At 38.8% G+C, this 16,813-nt stretch overlaps 2 protein-coding genes across 5 annotated transcripts in view; both read right to left on the bottom strand.

The window, feature by feature from the left end:
* Window positions 1–138: 138 nt before the first annotated feature.
* LOC149039326 (NACHT, LRR and PYD domains-containing protein 3-like) lies at window positions 139–7,412 on the bottom strand. 2 transcript variants are annotated; one of them, XM_089185270.1, is made up of 3 exons: window positions 7,144–7,412; window positions 3,779–4,496; window positions 139–2,847 (listed from the first exon to the last, which is right to left on the bottom strand). In XM_089185270.1, the coding sequence occupies exons 2-3, from the start codon at window positions 4,482–4,484 to the stop codon at window positions 302–304; spliced, it is 3,252 nt and encodes a 1,083-aa protein (XP_089041396.1). In that variant the 5' UTR covers window positions 4,485–4,496; window positions 7,144–7,412; the 3' UTR covers window positions 139–301. The 2 variants fall into 2 exon arrangements, with proteins under 2 accessions (XP_089041396.1, XP_089041397.1); XM_089185271.1 differs by having other exon boundaries at window positions 3,779–4,492; window positions 7,144–7,398.
* A 989-nt stretch (window positions 7,413–8,401) lies between these two features.
* The window catches only part of LOC113664631 (polyunsaturated fatty acid 5-lipoxygenase), a 19,288-nt gene continuing 10,876 nt past the window's right edge, over window positions 8,402–16,813 (bottom strand). For 2 of the 3 annotated variants that reach the window (XM_089185285.1, XM_027180256.2), the window contains exons 3-12: window positions 14,264–14,621; window positions 13,737–13,875; window positions 13,284–13,393; window positions 12,388–12,583; window positions 11,674–11,780; window positions 11,104–11,358; window positions 10,657–10,763; window positions 10,243–10,345; window positions 9,766–9,984; window positions 8,402–9,095 (exon numbers count right to left, since the gene is read on the bottom strand). In XM_089185285.1, the coding sequence (XP_089041411.1) occupies window positions 8,862–9,095; window positions 9,766–9,984; window positions 10,243–10,345; window positions 10,657–10,763; window positions 11,104–11,358; window positions 11,674–11,780; window positions 12,388–12,583; window positions 13,284–13,393; window positions 13,737–13,875; window positions 14,264–14,621 (1,828 nt within the window). In that variant the 3' untranslated portion in view covers window positions 8,402–8,861. Of the gene's footprint in view, window positions 9,096–9,765; window positions 9,985–10,242; window positions 10,346–10,656; window positions 10,764–11,103; window positions 11,359–11,673; window positions 11,781–12,387; window positions 12,584–13,283; window positions 13,394–13,736; window positions 13,876–14,263; window positions 14,622–16,670 lie in introns of all 3 variants that reach the window. The other variant, XM_027180255.2, reaches the window with a different exon arrangement.

Raw genomic sequence — 16,813 nt, 5'->3', positions numbered from 1 at the left:
AATTTCTCGTTGGTTTATTTTCCCCTTTTATTCCGAACGGCTGCAACATGTGCGTGACTGGCGCATAACTGGTGCGTGACTGGTGCCATTTCACATCAATCGCTGGCACATCAACTTTGTTTCAGTTCTTCTCAAAAGTCAGATCACATTCCATTTCTTTTATTTTGGGCAATGACATAGTATTTCTACCGAGTAAGGAGCGGGAAAGAGTTGCACAAATGACTCGTTCCAGATAAACTGTCTTCAAACGTTCCTAAATTTAACAAACAATTTGAATCATTGTTTCCACTGTTCAAGAATTTCAACGACTGTCTAGTTGAACGTCAGTACTCCATGATTGGCTCTCACGAAAGAAATGATTATGACCTGGACGTAATTCCGTTACTTTACATGTTGGTGTCTGAAATGCTTGGAAAAGATTGTTAACACCAGCAGCGGTGATCTGATTATAACCCAGATCAAGTTTGGTGAGTTTACATGTTGGTGTTTGTAATACTTGACATAGACTGACAACACCGGCATCGGTGATCCGATTATGACTTAATTGTAGTGTGGTGAGTTTACACGTTGGTGTCTGCAATGCTTGACATAGACTGACAATACCAGCATCGGTGATCTGATTATGACAAAGGTCAAGTGTGGTGACTTTACATGTTGGTGTCTGTAATGCTTGACATAGACTGACAACACCAACATCGGTGATCTGATTCTGACACAGGTCAAGTGTGGTGACTTTACATGTCGGTGTCTGTAATGCTTGACACAGACTGGCAACACCGGCATCGGTGATCTGATTAAGACCGAGATTCAGTGTGGTGACTTTGCATGTTGGTGTCTGTAGTGGTTGACATATACTGGCAACACCGACATCGGTGATCTGATTACGAAACAGATTCAGTGTGGCGACTTTACATGTTGGTGTCTTCAATGCTTGACATAGACTGACAACATCGGCATCGGTGATCAGCGCTTCTACCAGACCCAGTTCATTTAATTTAGATACTAGCAACGATTCCCCAAGTAAATGAACACATTTTTCCTGCAATACACAGTCATACAGGTACAGTTCGGTAACAGGGCTGTGCTTTTTCTCCAACGCCTTGTAGATTACTCTTAACCCAGTCTCTGAAAGATGACATTTCCAGAGCGTCAATGTTTTAGCCAGCGCCACAGATGACTGTTGAAGGGGTCCTTGTTTCTCCCCAGTGATTTTATCTGCATTCAATGTCCTAATGACATCAAACAAAAACGCTACAGCAGTGCAATCCGCACCGGCCAACTTTTCAAATTCAATAACTCCATCACGATCACAAAATTGATGGAAACGTTCCTTTACAATTCTTTGGGCGAAATTCTTCTCTTGGTACTCCATGATGCACTGCAGTTTTAGCAGTTTTGGCAGTTTTGGCAGTACTCCAACCCTAATGCTGTACATCCAATCGAGTCTTTCAAGTAACGCTCTCATAAAGAATTCGTCCTTTTGCTTTGATAAAATACCAGACATAAACTGAAATATCATTTCTGACACATTGTCTCTGTGTGAGGGGATCTGTTTTCTCTTCACAAACCAACGAGCTGCCAAATACTCTTGGAGAGTGAAATGCGTGAAACAAAAATATTTCGTCGTTTCAGTGTAAGATTTTCTGAAAGGAGGACCGCAGTGAAGAAGACCGTTCGCTCTTAGGCTTTTAACTTCTTCTAAAGTAAACCTTTTCATATCTTTTAAAGCGAAAATAAACTTCCTCTCCTGAAGCAAATGAGCCGCAAACTCTGACATTTTGTCCAGAGTATCTTCGGAAGAGACTGCGGACTCCTTATCACGTTTTCCTAGAAACATGTTCACAACCTCAAAATAGATTTCACTTGTGTTGACCGGGAGGACGTCAGTGTTTACTGGTTCATTTAGGAGGTATTCAAAATAAGAGCACATCAAAAAACAGACAACTGGAATGTGGGCGAAGCTGACAAGATTGTCATTCTTTGTAATGTGATCCATTACAGCATTCTTCATGACTTTGTTTTCGTTGAAATACTTCTCTACGTATTTCTTCACCTGTTCTTCGGTAAATCCTGTAATTTCAACGTACCGATCAAAGCCAATTCTACTTGTCATTTCATCAGATTCATCGGGCCTTGAAGTTATCATGACAACGGAATCTCTCAAGAGTTTTCCTTTGATCAGCTTGGCACACAGGGCTGCTACTGGCATTTCCTCATGAGCGCTATTCGGGTAACGGTCATCCCAATCACTCTCGATGAAATTTCTCTTCGAATACTCATCATAACCGTCAATGAGGATCAAAACTTCTTCTGAATGATCAAGAATGTACTCAAATACAGAGTCTTCGATATTTGAGTGTTCATCTAGGATTGAAGATCTGTTTAAGATATCCCTCAAAGTAACACGGTCATCTCCAAGTGAATTCAACTGGCGGAAAGTCAGCAAATATGCGAACTTCAAATCCGGCAGCTGCAAGTTTGCTTGTGTTTCAAACAACATGTTGTTGGCCCAATCTCGAATAAACTTTTGGAAAAACAGCGTTTTACCAATCCCTGCCTTCCCAGTAACTAAGACAGACCTTGGTATTTTTACCACGTTACGATCGGTATCACAAATGAAAATTTCTTGATTATGTTTAACGGGCTCTCCACTCACTCGACCGTACTGGCGTAAGCGTTCTTTCCTTTTCATATCTAGGTCTTCAATTTGCTTTCTTCCGTGTTGTATGAGAAGACTTGTGTATATGTCATCTGTTCTGGCCTTCTTCATGGTGGGGGAAGGTAAGGTATGAAACTCAGTTCGGCTTTTTACTGATGCTTTCAGTGCGTTTGTGTATGCCGCTACAGCTGAAAATAAGACCAGATCAGAAGCATTCAATTCTTTCGTCAAGTTTAATTTTTGACCGAATGTAATTTCAAGTTATTTTTTTACTCAAGTGTGAAAGTTCTGCAAATCTCACGCTTGCCTGGAGTTAATGTTCATTATTTTTTGTCGATGGTTTTTTAATTCTTTTTTTCTTGAATAGCGTATTTTTCCGTCTGATTTCTCAATTTTTTTTACGCAAAGTGATGCGGAAAGAATTGCAAAGGTTAAACTTTGAAAAAGTAACTTAATGTATATCCACTTATTTCGAAAGAAGCGTAATGTATTTCATCATTCTCATTGTTGCATGGCTATCTCGAAATTAATTACAGATTATCTCGTTGAAAGTTAATATCAATCCCAAAAGTTTTCCCTGAGATAAGGAAAATAGAAACTCTAAAAATACTTTTCGGCAACTATTTGGCTTACATGTCCTATTTTACTTTCCAAGGACTGAATATTAATGTCTTATCTTCATAGAAAACTGACTAAGTTTCGACTTTGCACCATTTTAATGAGAGGCTCTGGATGCACATAATGGTATCTTCCCCCCCCCCCTCCCCCCTAACAGTAATGATCCCAAGCCACCTGCCTGTCTTCAATACATTTACACTGTGCGGCTGTTAGATAAATGTAAGCTATAAGAAAAGAGTAGAAAGGCATGCGAACTGCCCTGGGTAAACGCAACCGACCCATGTGATGTCTTTTTATGGAGAAAAAGTTGCCCCAAGTTTCACAACTTTGTCAACTTTGATATGAATATTAAATTCAAACTTGGCTCTGAGGCTTGGGGGAATAAAACGAAAGAAATCACATCGAGGTTGAAGGTGAATAATTAATTTCTTTTCTTTTATTACCCCTAGCCTTGGAGCCATGTTAGAATTTTTAATATATCGAAAATGGCTTATTATTTACCTCCAACTCCTGTTTTCTTTTCTGGATTTTCTATGGATTCTTTCCAATCATCCAGCTTGCGAGACAACTTTTCTTCTATTTCATCTAATCTTTCCTTGACGCTGACTTCATCCATCACCCACTGTTTAAGAAGCTCTCTGTAGTGTTCTTCGAAATCAGGGTCTATGCATTCCTTTTTCAAATCATCAATGGCACTTTGGTAACTAGCTCCTCCCAGTCTCACCAACGCGCCTTGGATGTCCTGCCAGTATTGATTGAATGTTGGATCATCAACTGAGGCCTGGCTGACATGACCATAAACTGTGTTTCTGTAGCACTTAATGCGAACGACATCTGCCTCAAGGGTTGTGTCTGTTGCAGGAGGAAGTGTATCCCAGCCGGTAGCTGGACGAACAAGACCGCATATATTCCTCAGCAAAACCATCAGTAGAGTGATATCGAAATTCTTTGATGAAACTGCAGATTTGATGGCAGGATATAGTTTTCCCCATTGAGAAGGATTAAGAATTCTTTTCTTTCGAAGTGATTGTAAAACTGCATGAACTGGAGGACTTGACAAAACTGAGTTCAGGTCTCCTGTTGGTCGGCTCTTATCAAAGGCGTCTCTTAAGGCATCTGAGCCAGCATCCACCAGAAGCCTGCATAACCGGGCGTAATTAGTTGTCTCTTTTGTTGAATGGTATGACGGTGTTGCTATGGAGGCCATGAAGAAATCTTCCTGAATCATGATCAGAATGAAATGAATTACCTTTCCTGGATGGTATACAAGAGTGTTACTAAACTGCGGATTAACTTAATACGTACGAGGTGCGTCAGTGACTAACGTCAACCGAACGAATCAACGAATCCGTCAGCCTAATACGCACGAGGTACGTCTGTGTAACGCCAACCTGGAACGAATCCACGGGAAGCAAAACACTGCATACTTCGCTCTGGACGTCCCGATCAACCGGAAATACGGACGATGAAGTTACTTTACGCTCGTGTTCCTCGGCACTCGAGAGTCATTTACAGTTCTAATACAGTGAAATGGAATAAAAGGCCGCCAATCCCAGCCTAAAGGTTTGCTGTGAGCCTTCGGATGAGGCGTTGTTCGGATATTGTAGTACTCAAACCGTTAGAGCTTTCAAATTATAATTGAAATTACTGACGCTCGGGATATATGTCTGGTGATTGCTCCTTACGACATAACATACCCTTGTACGGTGAGTGTCACCACAATGAAGTCAGTTGTTGCCAGGTTTAATATAGTCTTTTTTATACCGGAAAACGATTATTCAAATAGTTTTAGGATCTTTCTTGTTTTAATTTTAATATTCGTTGCTTCTCTTTTACAAAAAAAAGATGGGTTCCTCAGGTTTCGCAGCTTCCGGATGATCTGCAGTTTAGTAACACTCGACATATAAGTGGATCACGTTCTATATTTGAGCCTCTCTATGGGTATTTCCGAAGAAATCGAAGACGCGAAGATCACCGTGGAAAAAACGAAGATCTCAAGATTGAAGCGAAGATCTGAAAATTGACCAAAATTTGCGTGATCAAATCGAACACTTAGATACAAAACTGTCAATACTCGTAAACACTACAGAAAATATCTGTTATTTCTGAATTTTGGCATATGACCACATTTCACAGAAACCACATAATGCCATTACAAGGCTGAAAACAACAAAAATAGTCCACTGATAATGTAATCATTAATGACGTCATTGAAAAAACGAAGATCTTCCTAAAAAAAACGAAGATTTGCAAAAAAATCGCGAAGAAAACGAAGACCGTGGGTACCCATAGAGAGGCTCATATTTCGAAATGGTGTCAGATTAATAGCATTCTTCCACTTTTGAATAAGTTACATCGAGTATAGTCTCAGTAAGTTAAAAATGAACCATTTGAATAACACAACCCGAAGGAGAATTGACAGATCAGTAATCAATGAGGGTACCAAAATAAAAGTGGATCCATGTTACGACATCGAGATTTCCCCTCTATTAACAATAAAACACGTGACTAACAGGACAAATTCCACTTGCACATCAAGTCATGATTTGTATAGGTAATCACATGAGGCCAAGTACTGTTAAGGATTAATTGCACGAGAGTTTTCAAAATTTTCCAAAATTGCCCGAGTCGCGAAGCGACGAGGGCAATTTGGAAAATTTTGAAAACTCAAGTGCAATTAATCCTTAATAGTACGAGGTCTCATGGGATTACTTGTTTATCAATAAAGGGCAAAATTTATACGAAGGAAAATCACGCGCGCAGTCTATTATTATCTGGGAAGCAACGGATTAGCAATGCAACGGATTAGCCAATCATTAACAGGTAATCATGCCCTCTCTTGATTTCTAAAAATGCCCTCGATTAAGAAAAAATGCCCTCTCTCTCAACCAATCAGCGCTCAGTAATTTTTCCCTTTATTGATAAGTTTATGATAACAGCCGAGAACTTTTCGGTAACGCGAAAAACAAGCACGTGAAATCTTTATCTGCGTGAAAAAAAAAATTACCAGCTGTTTTCGCCAGGAACTAATGTCAACTGTCAACTGATCAACCAAAGACAAATTTTACAGTTGCTGCAGTCTTTCAAAGATATGAACATTAAACGTGTTGTTTTGCTTCGCATCGCTGCCTATCGTATGACATTGCCTTAAGTCGCGTTCCCACTGACGTACTTAACTTATATGAAGACTTATCAGGTGATCGCTTTTGTGAATAATAAGATTTCAAATAAACGAACAGGTCAGGTCACATTTCGATATTCTACCACAAAGCTGTGGCATATCTATTTAAAATATATTTCAATTCAGCCAGATTTGATGGTCGAATTTCCCTACTGCTCTGAGTTTACTTAGCATCAAAGCTTCGACACTCTATTGAATATTTTCGGTATATTAAACCAAATAATTGCCGAAATTATCTTGTTGCGTATTTGAGCCAAGTGGAGGCCAACACGAGACAAGCGAGTGGAGGTCATGAACACAGAGCCATACACTGCATGCTCCTCATGCGCGTGACTCGACCATCGCGCGCAGAACTTTGAGACTTCCATGATCGAAAACAACTAGATACATAAAAATTACCAAGATTGGGCTAAAAGAACTATGAGCACGTTTTTATTTTTTCATTTTTCGATCTCCGGTGTTATGAAATCTTAAGATTCTAGTAGTTATTTTTTTTAGTACTAGTAGTCGAGCCTATTAAACAAATACAGTGATGATCGAACAGATCACATGGAGATTGCCAATTGCTATCAAACAACTTGCACAAATTGTTACTTTATAGAAAATATCTAACAAAGCCTCTGGAATCGAAAGCAAATAGGACTCTGCAAAATCAAACCATTATTCAAAAAAATGCAATTCTTACCTCGATGGCGCACGGCCAGACCACTCGATAAAAGAGCTCTTTCGACCAAAGTTTTGACGCGGCTACACAATGTAATTCGCTTTTAGTCTGTCTTGGGACAGCTGGCAGTGACTACTTTCCTCAGGAACCCATTTAACCATACAACTTAGTCCTTTGGGTTTCTTACTTCGATTTGTGGTGACACAGATCAACTTATGTGAGCATATGTACAAGACAAATATCTTTCAGAGAAGGGACTTTCGCTTTTGAAATCCTGACCTTTCGACTTCGTTTACATTTCTGTCATTTATGCTTAATGACTCGACAGATGAAAAAAAAAAAAATTAAGAGATAAATAAACGAAACAAAACACGTAAACCATAAATAGACAGAACGATTTGTTTCAATTTCAAGATTCAATTTTCAAGAGTGAGGCGCTGCTAAACAGGCCGAACACAAAATCTTTTAGAGGTGGCTCAGTGACTTTGAAGATTAAACTCAAGCTTCCTTAAATTTCGGTCATTTATGCCATACGACTCAGCAGGTCTAGAAAAAGAAGAGAAAAATTGCCAAAATCGATTGTTCCGAGATCACCCTCTCAAGAGCAAGGTGTTACTCACTACATAGTTCCACACCGCATCCAAAATTATCGGAAAGAGTATCGAATTTTGGAAAATGTATTTATGGACCCGATAAAACTTTTCAGAGCTTACGAGGTAAGCCCTTTCACGCCCAAGATCTGAAAATAAATTATCTTGAAAATTGTATGTATATCTCTGTTGGCTTTCATGAATATATGAGAAAGCTTTCTTCAGTAGTCTATCAGAATTGCACGGAGTTAATTATTATAAAATGCTTAAATGATGCACTTGAAATTTATATTGGATAGTTATGTAGCTGTTTATGATACCTGATGAAATTTCCAATAAAAAATTGACAACATCGGTAACAAGGAGGAGGGCTTAAAAGTTTGCGATTGAAGGTTTTATGAGTGACCTTGCAAAAGACCAAATTCAAGAATTTAAGAATAGAAATGCTTTAAAATACGTAAGGTTTATCAACTGTGTTCATCTTCTTCATGACTGTGATGAGTTTGACATGTCATGACGTTATTCTTTTGCCGAACTACTATCGTTGTTATCATCAAAATTATTTTCAGGAAGAGCTCAGCACAACTGTGTTCTTTTCCTTATTGATTGCTGAGGGGTAAGTGAACGACATTTTAAGTTTTCGTAAGATTTAAGATAATTGAGTCCAGTGTAAAATGAAAAAAGAGATGCCCAAGAAAGGATCTTTATTTCCTAAAGGTTACACGAGAAAGCTCTACATGAAACTAACAGATAGGACCACATCGATCATTTAAGATTCCCATCCGAGTGGATGAGCTGCCCCCACTAACGCTCAACACGACACAACAACCACAATTTTTTATGTTATTATTTTCCTCAACTGACCATAACACACTTAAAGGGTAGTAATGCAACTCTGCGCATTCTTGTCCTCAGAGCCCGCAATCTTCAACCCCAGCGCCGGAAATTGATCGACCCGCGCGTTATATTTGGGTACATGTAATGCATCTATAACTTGAACTCGCATATAATTCATTACATGCGGCCCTTGTAAAGATTGATCTATGCGCTTGCAAAAAAGAATGAGGGCTTTGGAGACAAGAATGGACCCCAAAAATACGATGTGGATCGATTCTAAACATGCATTCATATTGACAATTAACAAGAGTCTCAGGCTTGAATACCATTTGGCATCCACCTTGGAATTAAATACGGATAGGTTAGGTAGCCATATTTCTCTCGCCTCTGATTGATTAGTTGCATTTTCGGTTGAAGAACTCTCATCAAAAAGCAAAAGTAGTAGTTAATGAGCTTGGCCGCCTTAGGGTCCTCAAGTTCATTGCCGTAGTCAAACAAGGAATCGAAGCGGAATGTTGCCAGGGAATTAACAAAGCTGGCTTCGATCTGTAAATTAAAACGCAAAAAAAAAGGAGGTCATGCAACTTCATATCAATACTTGGAACTACGCTAACACAATTGTTGTCATAGTAAAAAAAAAAAAAGAGAACGAAGAACTAATTTAGTTAAGGATAATTGTTCCCACAATACTCCCAATATCAACACTTGACAAACTAATTAAGTCCTGAACAGTGTGGAGAACGGAGGGGAGGAACGGCTTCGTTGAAGTTCTCGACTATTGGTATTTACTGGATTTTCAATTTTGGCAAAGACATATCCTTTTTCGAACTTGAAATTGGAACAAGGACTCTGATTACTGAATAGCGACCCTCTTTAATACGACGAAATTTTTGTTACGACCGAATTCAATCAATGCTGTTCATTCCTTAGTTAAAAATTGTAGAGCAAGCCGTAAACAAATTTCCTATGTTGTCGTCGTCATCGTCATTGCGTCACAGATCTCCACAACATTTTGTCTGCTGTGGCATACCCCAGATTATAGTCAATTCAATTCCTGTTCCGATTCCAACTGACATCTGAAGATACAGCAAGGATCCAGAAACAAATCACGTTTTTTAAACTGACATTATTATTCAACCACGACGAAATTTCCCAGTGATTAATTTCTCTCACATCCTCCCTCCCAATCCTTTGTAAAGCTTGAGCTAAAACTTACTGCCGAGGTAGCCCTGTTTGGCAAGCGGAAAACAGAAAATTCTCCATCAGCGACTCTACTATCGTTATACAGTTTTGTTGGCAGATTTGGAATGAACGAAGCGTAGTCTGACATCTGATAGTTGACAGCCGCGTGTGCAATCGTCAAGTGTGAGATGATGCGACTCACGATCTCGCAGAGCGCTTGTTTGGATCCAATAGTAGATGGTAAACCTTGAATCTGATGAATGAAACAAGTGCTGGTCATGAATAGCTGTGTTTCCAAAATTCAACAAACTTATTCAGCAATGCACAGTTAAGTCAGCATTGGAACGGCAACGCAGAATTAATGGAAGAATTAATGGAAGCCCAGGTGCAGCTATTGTTGCTTAATGCGCACGTTATTTCAGTAACACTCCGATAGTAAAGCGTGTGAATGTTTACAGCGGAGCTCGCAACGTGCACAGCGTAACTCCATATCTATAATATTCATGTTTACCCGTCCAATTCCTCCATTGGGTCCAGTTCCATCTAGTGATACTTCATTGATGTAAGCCTGAAGTTCCTCATCTTCGGCCACGTCGTCGTCGTCTTTGTAATACCTAAAGAAGTTGCATAGTATTTCATTACCTCAATCATCCACCAAAAAAGAGAATTGAGAAACGAGTTCCTCTATAGTCCCAATGATGCAGTTACAGAGAACTAATTGGCTAGTTAGGCCATGTTTCCCGTCTATAAGTAATAATCACTCCGCAAATTACTAAGATTAGCAAAAAGCGAAAGTTTCAGTCACGAAAGTAAACTTGAATTAAAAGTTTTGAGTGCAATAGTTGAATAAAGGTGAAAAAAACAGATTCTGTGTGAATCATTATTTTATATAATGTTTTAGCATAAATTTTATGATTTCACTCACAAGTCTACGTAACGTTCCACCATCCGTTCGATGACTGTTAGGATTCTCATACCATCATCACGATAAGGAAAGTAAGGCAGGAGGTTTCGGTTTGCAAGTCCTCGTTTCTTGTAAATGATGAGAATAGACAAAGTTCATAAGCCATTTCGGGCAAGGAAGACTCAAAAGTGCGTATCGATATACATGAGACAGACAGACCAAAAGGGTGGCAGTTGGTCAGACAAATAGTCAGATGAACAGATAGACAAATATTCAGACAAATAAGCAAACAGACTGAGAGATAGACAGACAGACAGGCAGAGACAGTCAGACAAGTAGGAACACAGACAAGGAGATAAGCAGACAGACAGATAGACAGCCAGACATACAGACCGACGGACAGAGAGAAAAGGAGAATTTTGTAATTTTTCGAAATGAGAATAAGTGTAAGTAGTGGGGAGCCTTTACCTTAATGTTCCTTCTGAAGTCTGTGACTTCCCAAGTCGAAAATTCATGGGCATCACGGAGAAGTCTATTAGCCCCGTCGTTTCCGAAAGCAAAGAGAAGATCCATGAATCTAAACTCGTCAACCAACGATGGGGTTCCGAACGTATTAGGGACAATCACTTCTCGACAGTGATACTTAAGCATTTGGTTCAGCGGATGGGCGGGTGGTAGGGTCCTTTTTAAGGAGATACAGAATGGCTCTATAAAAAAATGAACCTGAAAATCAAAATGCAGAACGAAAAAGTTAATACTTGCTTTTGAAGTATTTCTTCCTGCTTATAAAAGCATATGAACCTCTGCATTGAAATATCTCGCTTCTCGATTTTATTCTTGCTTCTCGCACATTTGATTTACAGTCCCGGTATCCTTAATCTCAGTATCTGGTTCCCGCTCATTTCTATCGCCGCCAAAATAGCAAAGAAAGCGGAATCATAAGAAAACGTAATGAGTTACAGATGGAGATTACGATTTCTTAGTAATTCTATCAAAAGATAAGAGAAAATTACCTTTGAGCAAAGGATAATTTCTTACCTTAGCAAGGTGTTCGACGATTTGTGAATATCCCAGATCAGTGATTTGAACATTCAGTTTTGCAAGCATCCAGTTGTCCCCACTCTTAGGAGTGTAAACTGCTGAGTCTGACGGAGAGAATGTTTTACAGAGTGTATAATAATAATAATAATAATAATAATAATAATAATAACAATAACAATAATGATGATAATATTTATTGCTTTTATTGCACATTTTAACATTAAAAATTATGTTCAAATGCGTACAACACTCGAATAAGACTAAAACTCGTCAAAATTCACCAATCATAGTATATATCAGTGTGTCAATGATTGGTAATGATAATAGAACTAAGTGGAGTCCAATTCGCTCTGTAATCATACTAGTGACTGACAAAATTAGACAACCGCGAAGCGGGAGTCCAATTTTTCAATCACGAGAATGATTACAAACAGAATTGGACGACAAGAAGTCCAGTTTCTTATTATCCGTTATTCGGATGTACAAGGATGGTTGTCTCAGTCTAAAATGGTAAGACTTTATTCAGAAAGAGTTTTGCCTCCCTGAACAATAAACGAAGAAACTGCTGCTATTTTTGTTTTATTTACGAAAATTGACAAGGTGTAAAAGAAAATAAATCATCGATAGGGTTAGGTAATCAATCAAATATTCCTTGTCAAAATTTAGTATCTGCCACTATAAAGTCAGGACATGTTTCTAACTCCATCTTACCTGGTGTATAGTCCATTTGTATGGCCACAGGAACGAGTTGATTTCTCCGACCAACCTTCCTCGATACGAACAAGGCAATAGGAGAGAGAAAGTTCCACATCTTCCTTTCTGGATTACGGTCTGTGAGATCCAGTGAACGAGGCATGTCATCACACAATTCGTAACGAAGAGCGAAGATGCGACCAAGTGCGATAGCCTGAAAATAAAATAGAAATTTGATTGACTCAACTGTTTTCATCGTGTGGAGATAAAGCTGTAGGATAATTTTCTAAGTGAAAATCCAGATATTTTCATCTTAAAATTAGCAACTTCGGGAACGCGAAAATAGCGAGATGAAAAAGTTTCGCGGAACAAGTTAAGATTGTTTCGTAACAAATTGTTAGTCTAAGAAGGATTTCTCCAAACCTGGCATTTCTAAACACCTAAGCTATTCTATTTCCGCAATCATTGCGGAAATTTAATTTCGAAGATACTTCTTTGAAGGTTTTAAACGTTTTGGAACAAAAGCGTAGGGAAATATCGTAGATGCGTTTAGCATATAAAGGTCTTGCCTTGAGAAAGACGTTCTTATTCATTTGTCACAAGGTCTACCCATAAGGATCCCCGAGTCTCGGACCTTTGGACTCCGTGCGACGATGCTCTACCACTGAGCTGCAGAGGCGGGCTTGTGGCTGAGCTAAGCCATTACTAGATTAGTTTCGCGAAAATCTGGTAGAATCAGCAACACGCGTGTGCATACATAGGGAAAGAAAGATGGCAATTTTTGCTTCCGGCTTCGAACAAAGAAAGGTGTTATTCTTTTTTCACCAGCGGGGAAAAAGGCCTTTTCTCTCGGATAGGTAACAGAACGCTTTCGAGATGTATCCTCATAAAAATGAATCAAATTGTGAGCTTACTTTATTCAACGAATACTTCGACTTCGTAGCCTGTTTGACAGCACCATCCCAGTCAAACTCAGGGTTCAGCGTTTTTTTCAATTCATTCCAATCCAGTCCAACTGCTGATTCTGTTGAGGATGATAAAATTGGCAATTTGTATGGGGAGCAAAGAACTACCGTGACAGGATCAAGAGTTTACTTTAAGGAGTTCACGCGTTTGCGGAAAAATTCGACCCCGGATAAACGTGGTTTCCACAATACCCGTCTTTACCTAAAGAAGAAAAATGCCTTTATAATAATGTCTAGTGGCAGTGTATCCGTCATCAATTAAGTCTAGATCTAGCCGTCCTTGGAGAGATCCAATTGTGTGTGTCCAGTACCTACTTCTCCAATTCTCTTCTCCACCTTCCATCCCAGTGCCCACTCGATATATATTCGCTGTAGCATAGAGCAAGATGGAAATTACCCTACCTTCACCGTGAATGGTGACTTTTTTAAGTGACATAGGGTTAGGACCGGCCAAACGCTGCTGAGTGAAAAATTTGTCGCTTATCCATTCAGTTTTGTCTCGGATAAAAGCCTCATGTCTGGACGGAAGCCTCACATATTCCTGAAAACATAATCAGCAACGTTACATGTCACAGAAAGTAAAGATTGTATGACATTACTAAAGGGTGTAGAACACGTATATTCCATGTATATACTGGTTGAAGCTGGACTCGACCTAAATCCATCCTTGAAATGAGAGTTGAAAACTATTGAAAGGAAAGTAAAGGACGAGAGGGGGCACAAAGAGATTTACAACAAATCAAGCCCATTTAAATTGAGATATGGGAATAATAAGTGATCTAAAGTTCAGGCGTAATCAAAAATTAGGGAAATTTCTCTAAGTTATACCATAGTCGGGGTAACCGTAATTTGCATGATCAAATTTAGGGGCTTTCTTAAATCATCAGTGGTAAGTTAGAAAGGAATAAAAATGAAAATGCTAAGTTTACCCCAACAATTGGTTCCAGGCCCGTCTGGAAAAACTCTGATAGAGCTAGGTATTCCGAAATTTGGTTAATTTCGCCTAGTTCTGATGTCAAGTTTTGATACAATTGGTGAAGTGAGTTACTGGCTCTTGTCATTGTCACATATGCTGTGGTGTAGTATGCCATGAAAGGGTCCTTCAGAGCAACCGCTCCCAGTTCCTGCACCGTCATATTCAACAGGGCGAACCCGTGAACAGCTGGATCAAATTTGTATGTGTAGATCTCCTGGTTCTTGGCAATAGCAGCTTTCCTCAGTGACATACAGGCGGCCGAGTTGACATGCTGAGGAAGGGAGACTTCACAACGCGTTGCTGATGCATGTCTACAATTAAAAAATAATACCATAATTCCAAACAATTTGGTATAAATTCGATGGTCACCGTGCTCAAATATCTCAGGCCCTGTTATTTTCCCTCGAAATAATTTAATTTTCAGAGACACAGTCAGAAAGTGTCAGAAAATTTCAGTGTCAAAAACTTTTTAAGAACATCCCTAAGTATTGGTCGGGTCTGGGACTTGAACCCTTCACTTCACTCACGGCAGTCCAGCGCTGTTTAAATATGACCTAGCTAAGCGTGTTCTTATACTAATCGTGCGTAAAATTATGTAGCGATTCGATAATTACATTTCGATATTGCGGGTGGAACACCTTAAATGGCTCAGTTGCTATCTTATCTCATGTAATCTTATCTCCTTATCTTAATATCGCAAGCAATATTATTAACAGCATGTTGTACGCCATTTTGAACGCGTCAAGCTCTCAAACTATTTCACCTGTTCAGATGTACAATATTAACATTGTTTTAAAAAGCCAATAAGCTAAATGAAACTTAATTGAAGACGACAAATAAATGTTATTTGCAAAACAAATTGAGAAAAGTGATGAAAAGAATATCCCTTTTGTGGATAAGCACGTAGAGAAGATTCCCAGCAAAATTTTGATAGTATAGCATCTGTGGGTTAGTTGAGGTCGTCATTTTAAAATTCTGGCTTATGACTCTTAAAAGTAAAATTTCGTGATACTGAAGAGAGGAAATGTTTGTTTTTGATCTTTTGGGATAAAGTAGACAGAAATATGAATAACTATTCTGTTTGGGTTAAAGGCAGTCGCCTCCTTAAGCCCCTGTCTGATATTTACAAATTGCTCTAAAAATTTCCATTTAAAAGACGCCTCTTCCCTATTTCCCTTTAAAACGTAAGCCATGAATTGGAAAATTTACAAATGCGAACAATAGATATTGGTTCTTTGTATAATTTTACTTCATCTTTTTGTAGTTTTTTGCCACTTAGGAATTGATTATTCAAATATCCTATCAACCACTCTGCGACAACTGTACAATGAATTTCTTGAACCGTGAAACGTAAGAGCCCAGTGATAAGGTCACGTTTAAAAAACACAAATACACCCACATTTGAGCGTAAGTAACCGATTCCAACCGGGAACAAAATTGAAATTTATCATCTATAGGCTGGAATTTAGCGTTTAGAAGCCTCGACTACTACTACTACTGTACCACTAACTTTCCGATTCGCTTCAACGCCGACTAATATTCTGCCTTTTAAAGATTTCAAGAGAACAAATAGATAACAAAAATCAAACTAACACTGCATTCAACATCTTTTCCATTCACTTCAAACTTTCCGTGTTGCTATGACCAACACACAAAATGTTTGTACGAAAACGTTTGCTTTGAATGACGAATGATGTTGGCTTACCAGCAAGTAAGAAAACACTTGAACTTGTCATTTCGAGCGTTCCTGGAATCTCTTTCTATTCAGTAACCAGTTCGAAATACCGTTAGGCCATAAAATTTCACTTTCTTGAAGTTAAGCAAAGTCGGTATAATTTCCGCACAGCCCTGTAATAAATATGTTTTCCCAATGGCAATGTATTGTTTTTGCCATTGTTTTCTCTATCCAAGAGCTGGGGCTGTGCGGAAATATTAGCGCAAAGTCTCCAGGTCAGTAATACAGGAGAGCTCTGCAGGTTTAACGGAAAGAGGACTGGAATTTTTTCCTTCTGGAAACGAAAACGCAAAGAAATCTTATATTACACTATCGAATGTTGCGAGGTCACCCATAATTTCTAAAATAGTTATAACAGCGTGCTTTGAGCTGAACGCGTGTTTCAAATTTTTTTTATTATTAAAGGTTAAACTAAAATATGAATAATTTTCATGATAAAATTTTTGGGAAAAAAAAAACAGAAAGGACAAGCCACTAAAAACATAACTCCGACATACAGAAAGCGCGTGGGACATCTTTGAAACTACAATGGCTTCGTTAGTCTAACTCTCAGTTTAAATTAAGTGCCGTGCACAGCATTAAACACTACACTCAGAATACCGCAAAGAGGAAGATATTTCCATACCTTGAACTAGTAATAAAGCCCCAAATAAATGTGACCAGGAAGGCCAAGAAATTCATCTCGGCGTTTCAAAAAGAGAGCTCTTCTATTGGTACAGTATGAGCAGTTTGCTTCAGGGCGTTTCACTAAATAGTGTTGTTAAGTTT

The sequence above is a fragment of the Pocillopora damicornis genome, chromosome 10, assembly GCF_964200805.1.
Source record: "Pocillopora damicornis chromosome 10, jaPocDami1.2, whole genome shotgun sequence".
NCBI classification, from domain to species: Eukaryota; Metazoa; Cnidaria; class Anthozoa; order Scleractinia; family Pocilloporidae; genus Pocillopora; species Pocillopora damicornis.
This window is presented reverse-complemented; position numbering and strand designations above follow the sequence as displayed.

Excerpts from the sequence above, each read along its gene's own strand:
- LOC149039326 (XM_089185270.1), bottom strand. The coding sequence starts at position 4,484 with ATGGCCTCCATAGCAACACCGTCATACCATTCAACAAAAGAGACAACT. Across the intron at positions 2,848-3,778 it reads AAAGAAAACAGGAGTTGGAG|CTGTAGCGGCATACACAAAC; the intron begins GTAAATAATAAG and ends TCTTATTTTCAG.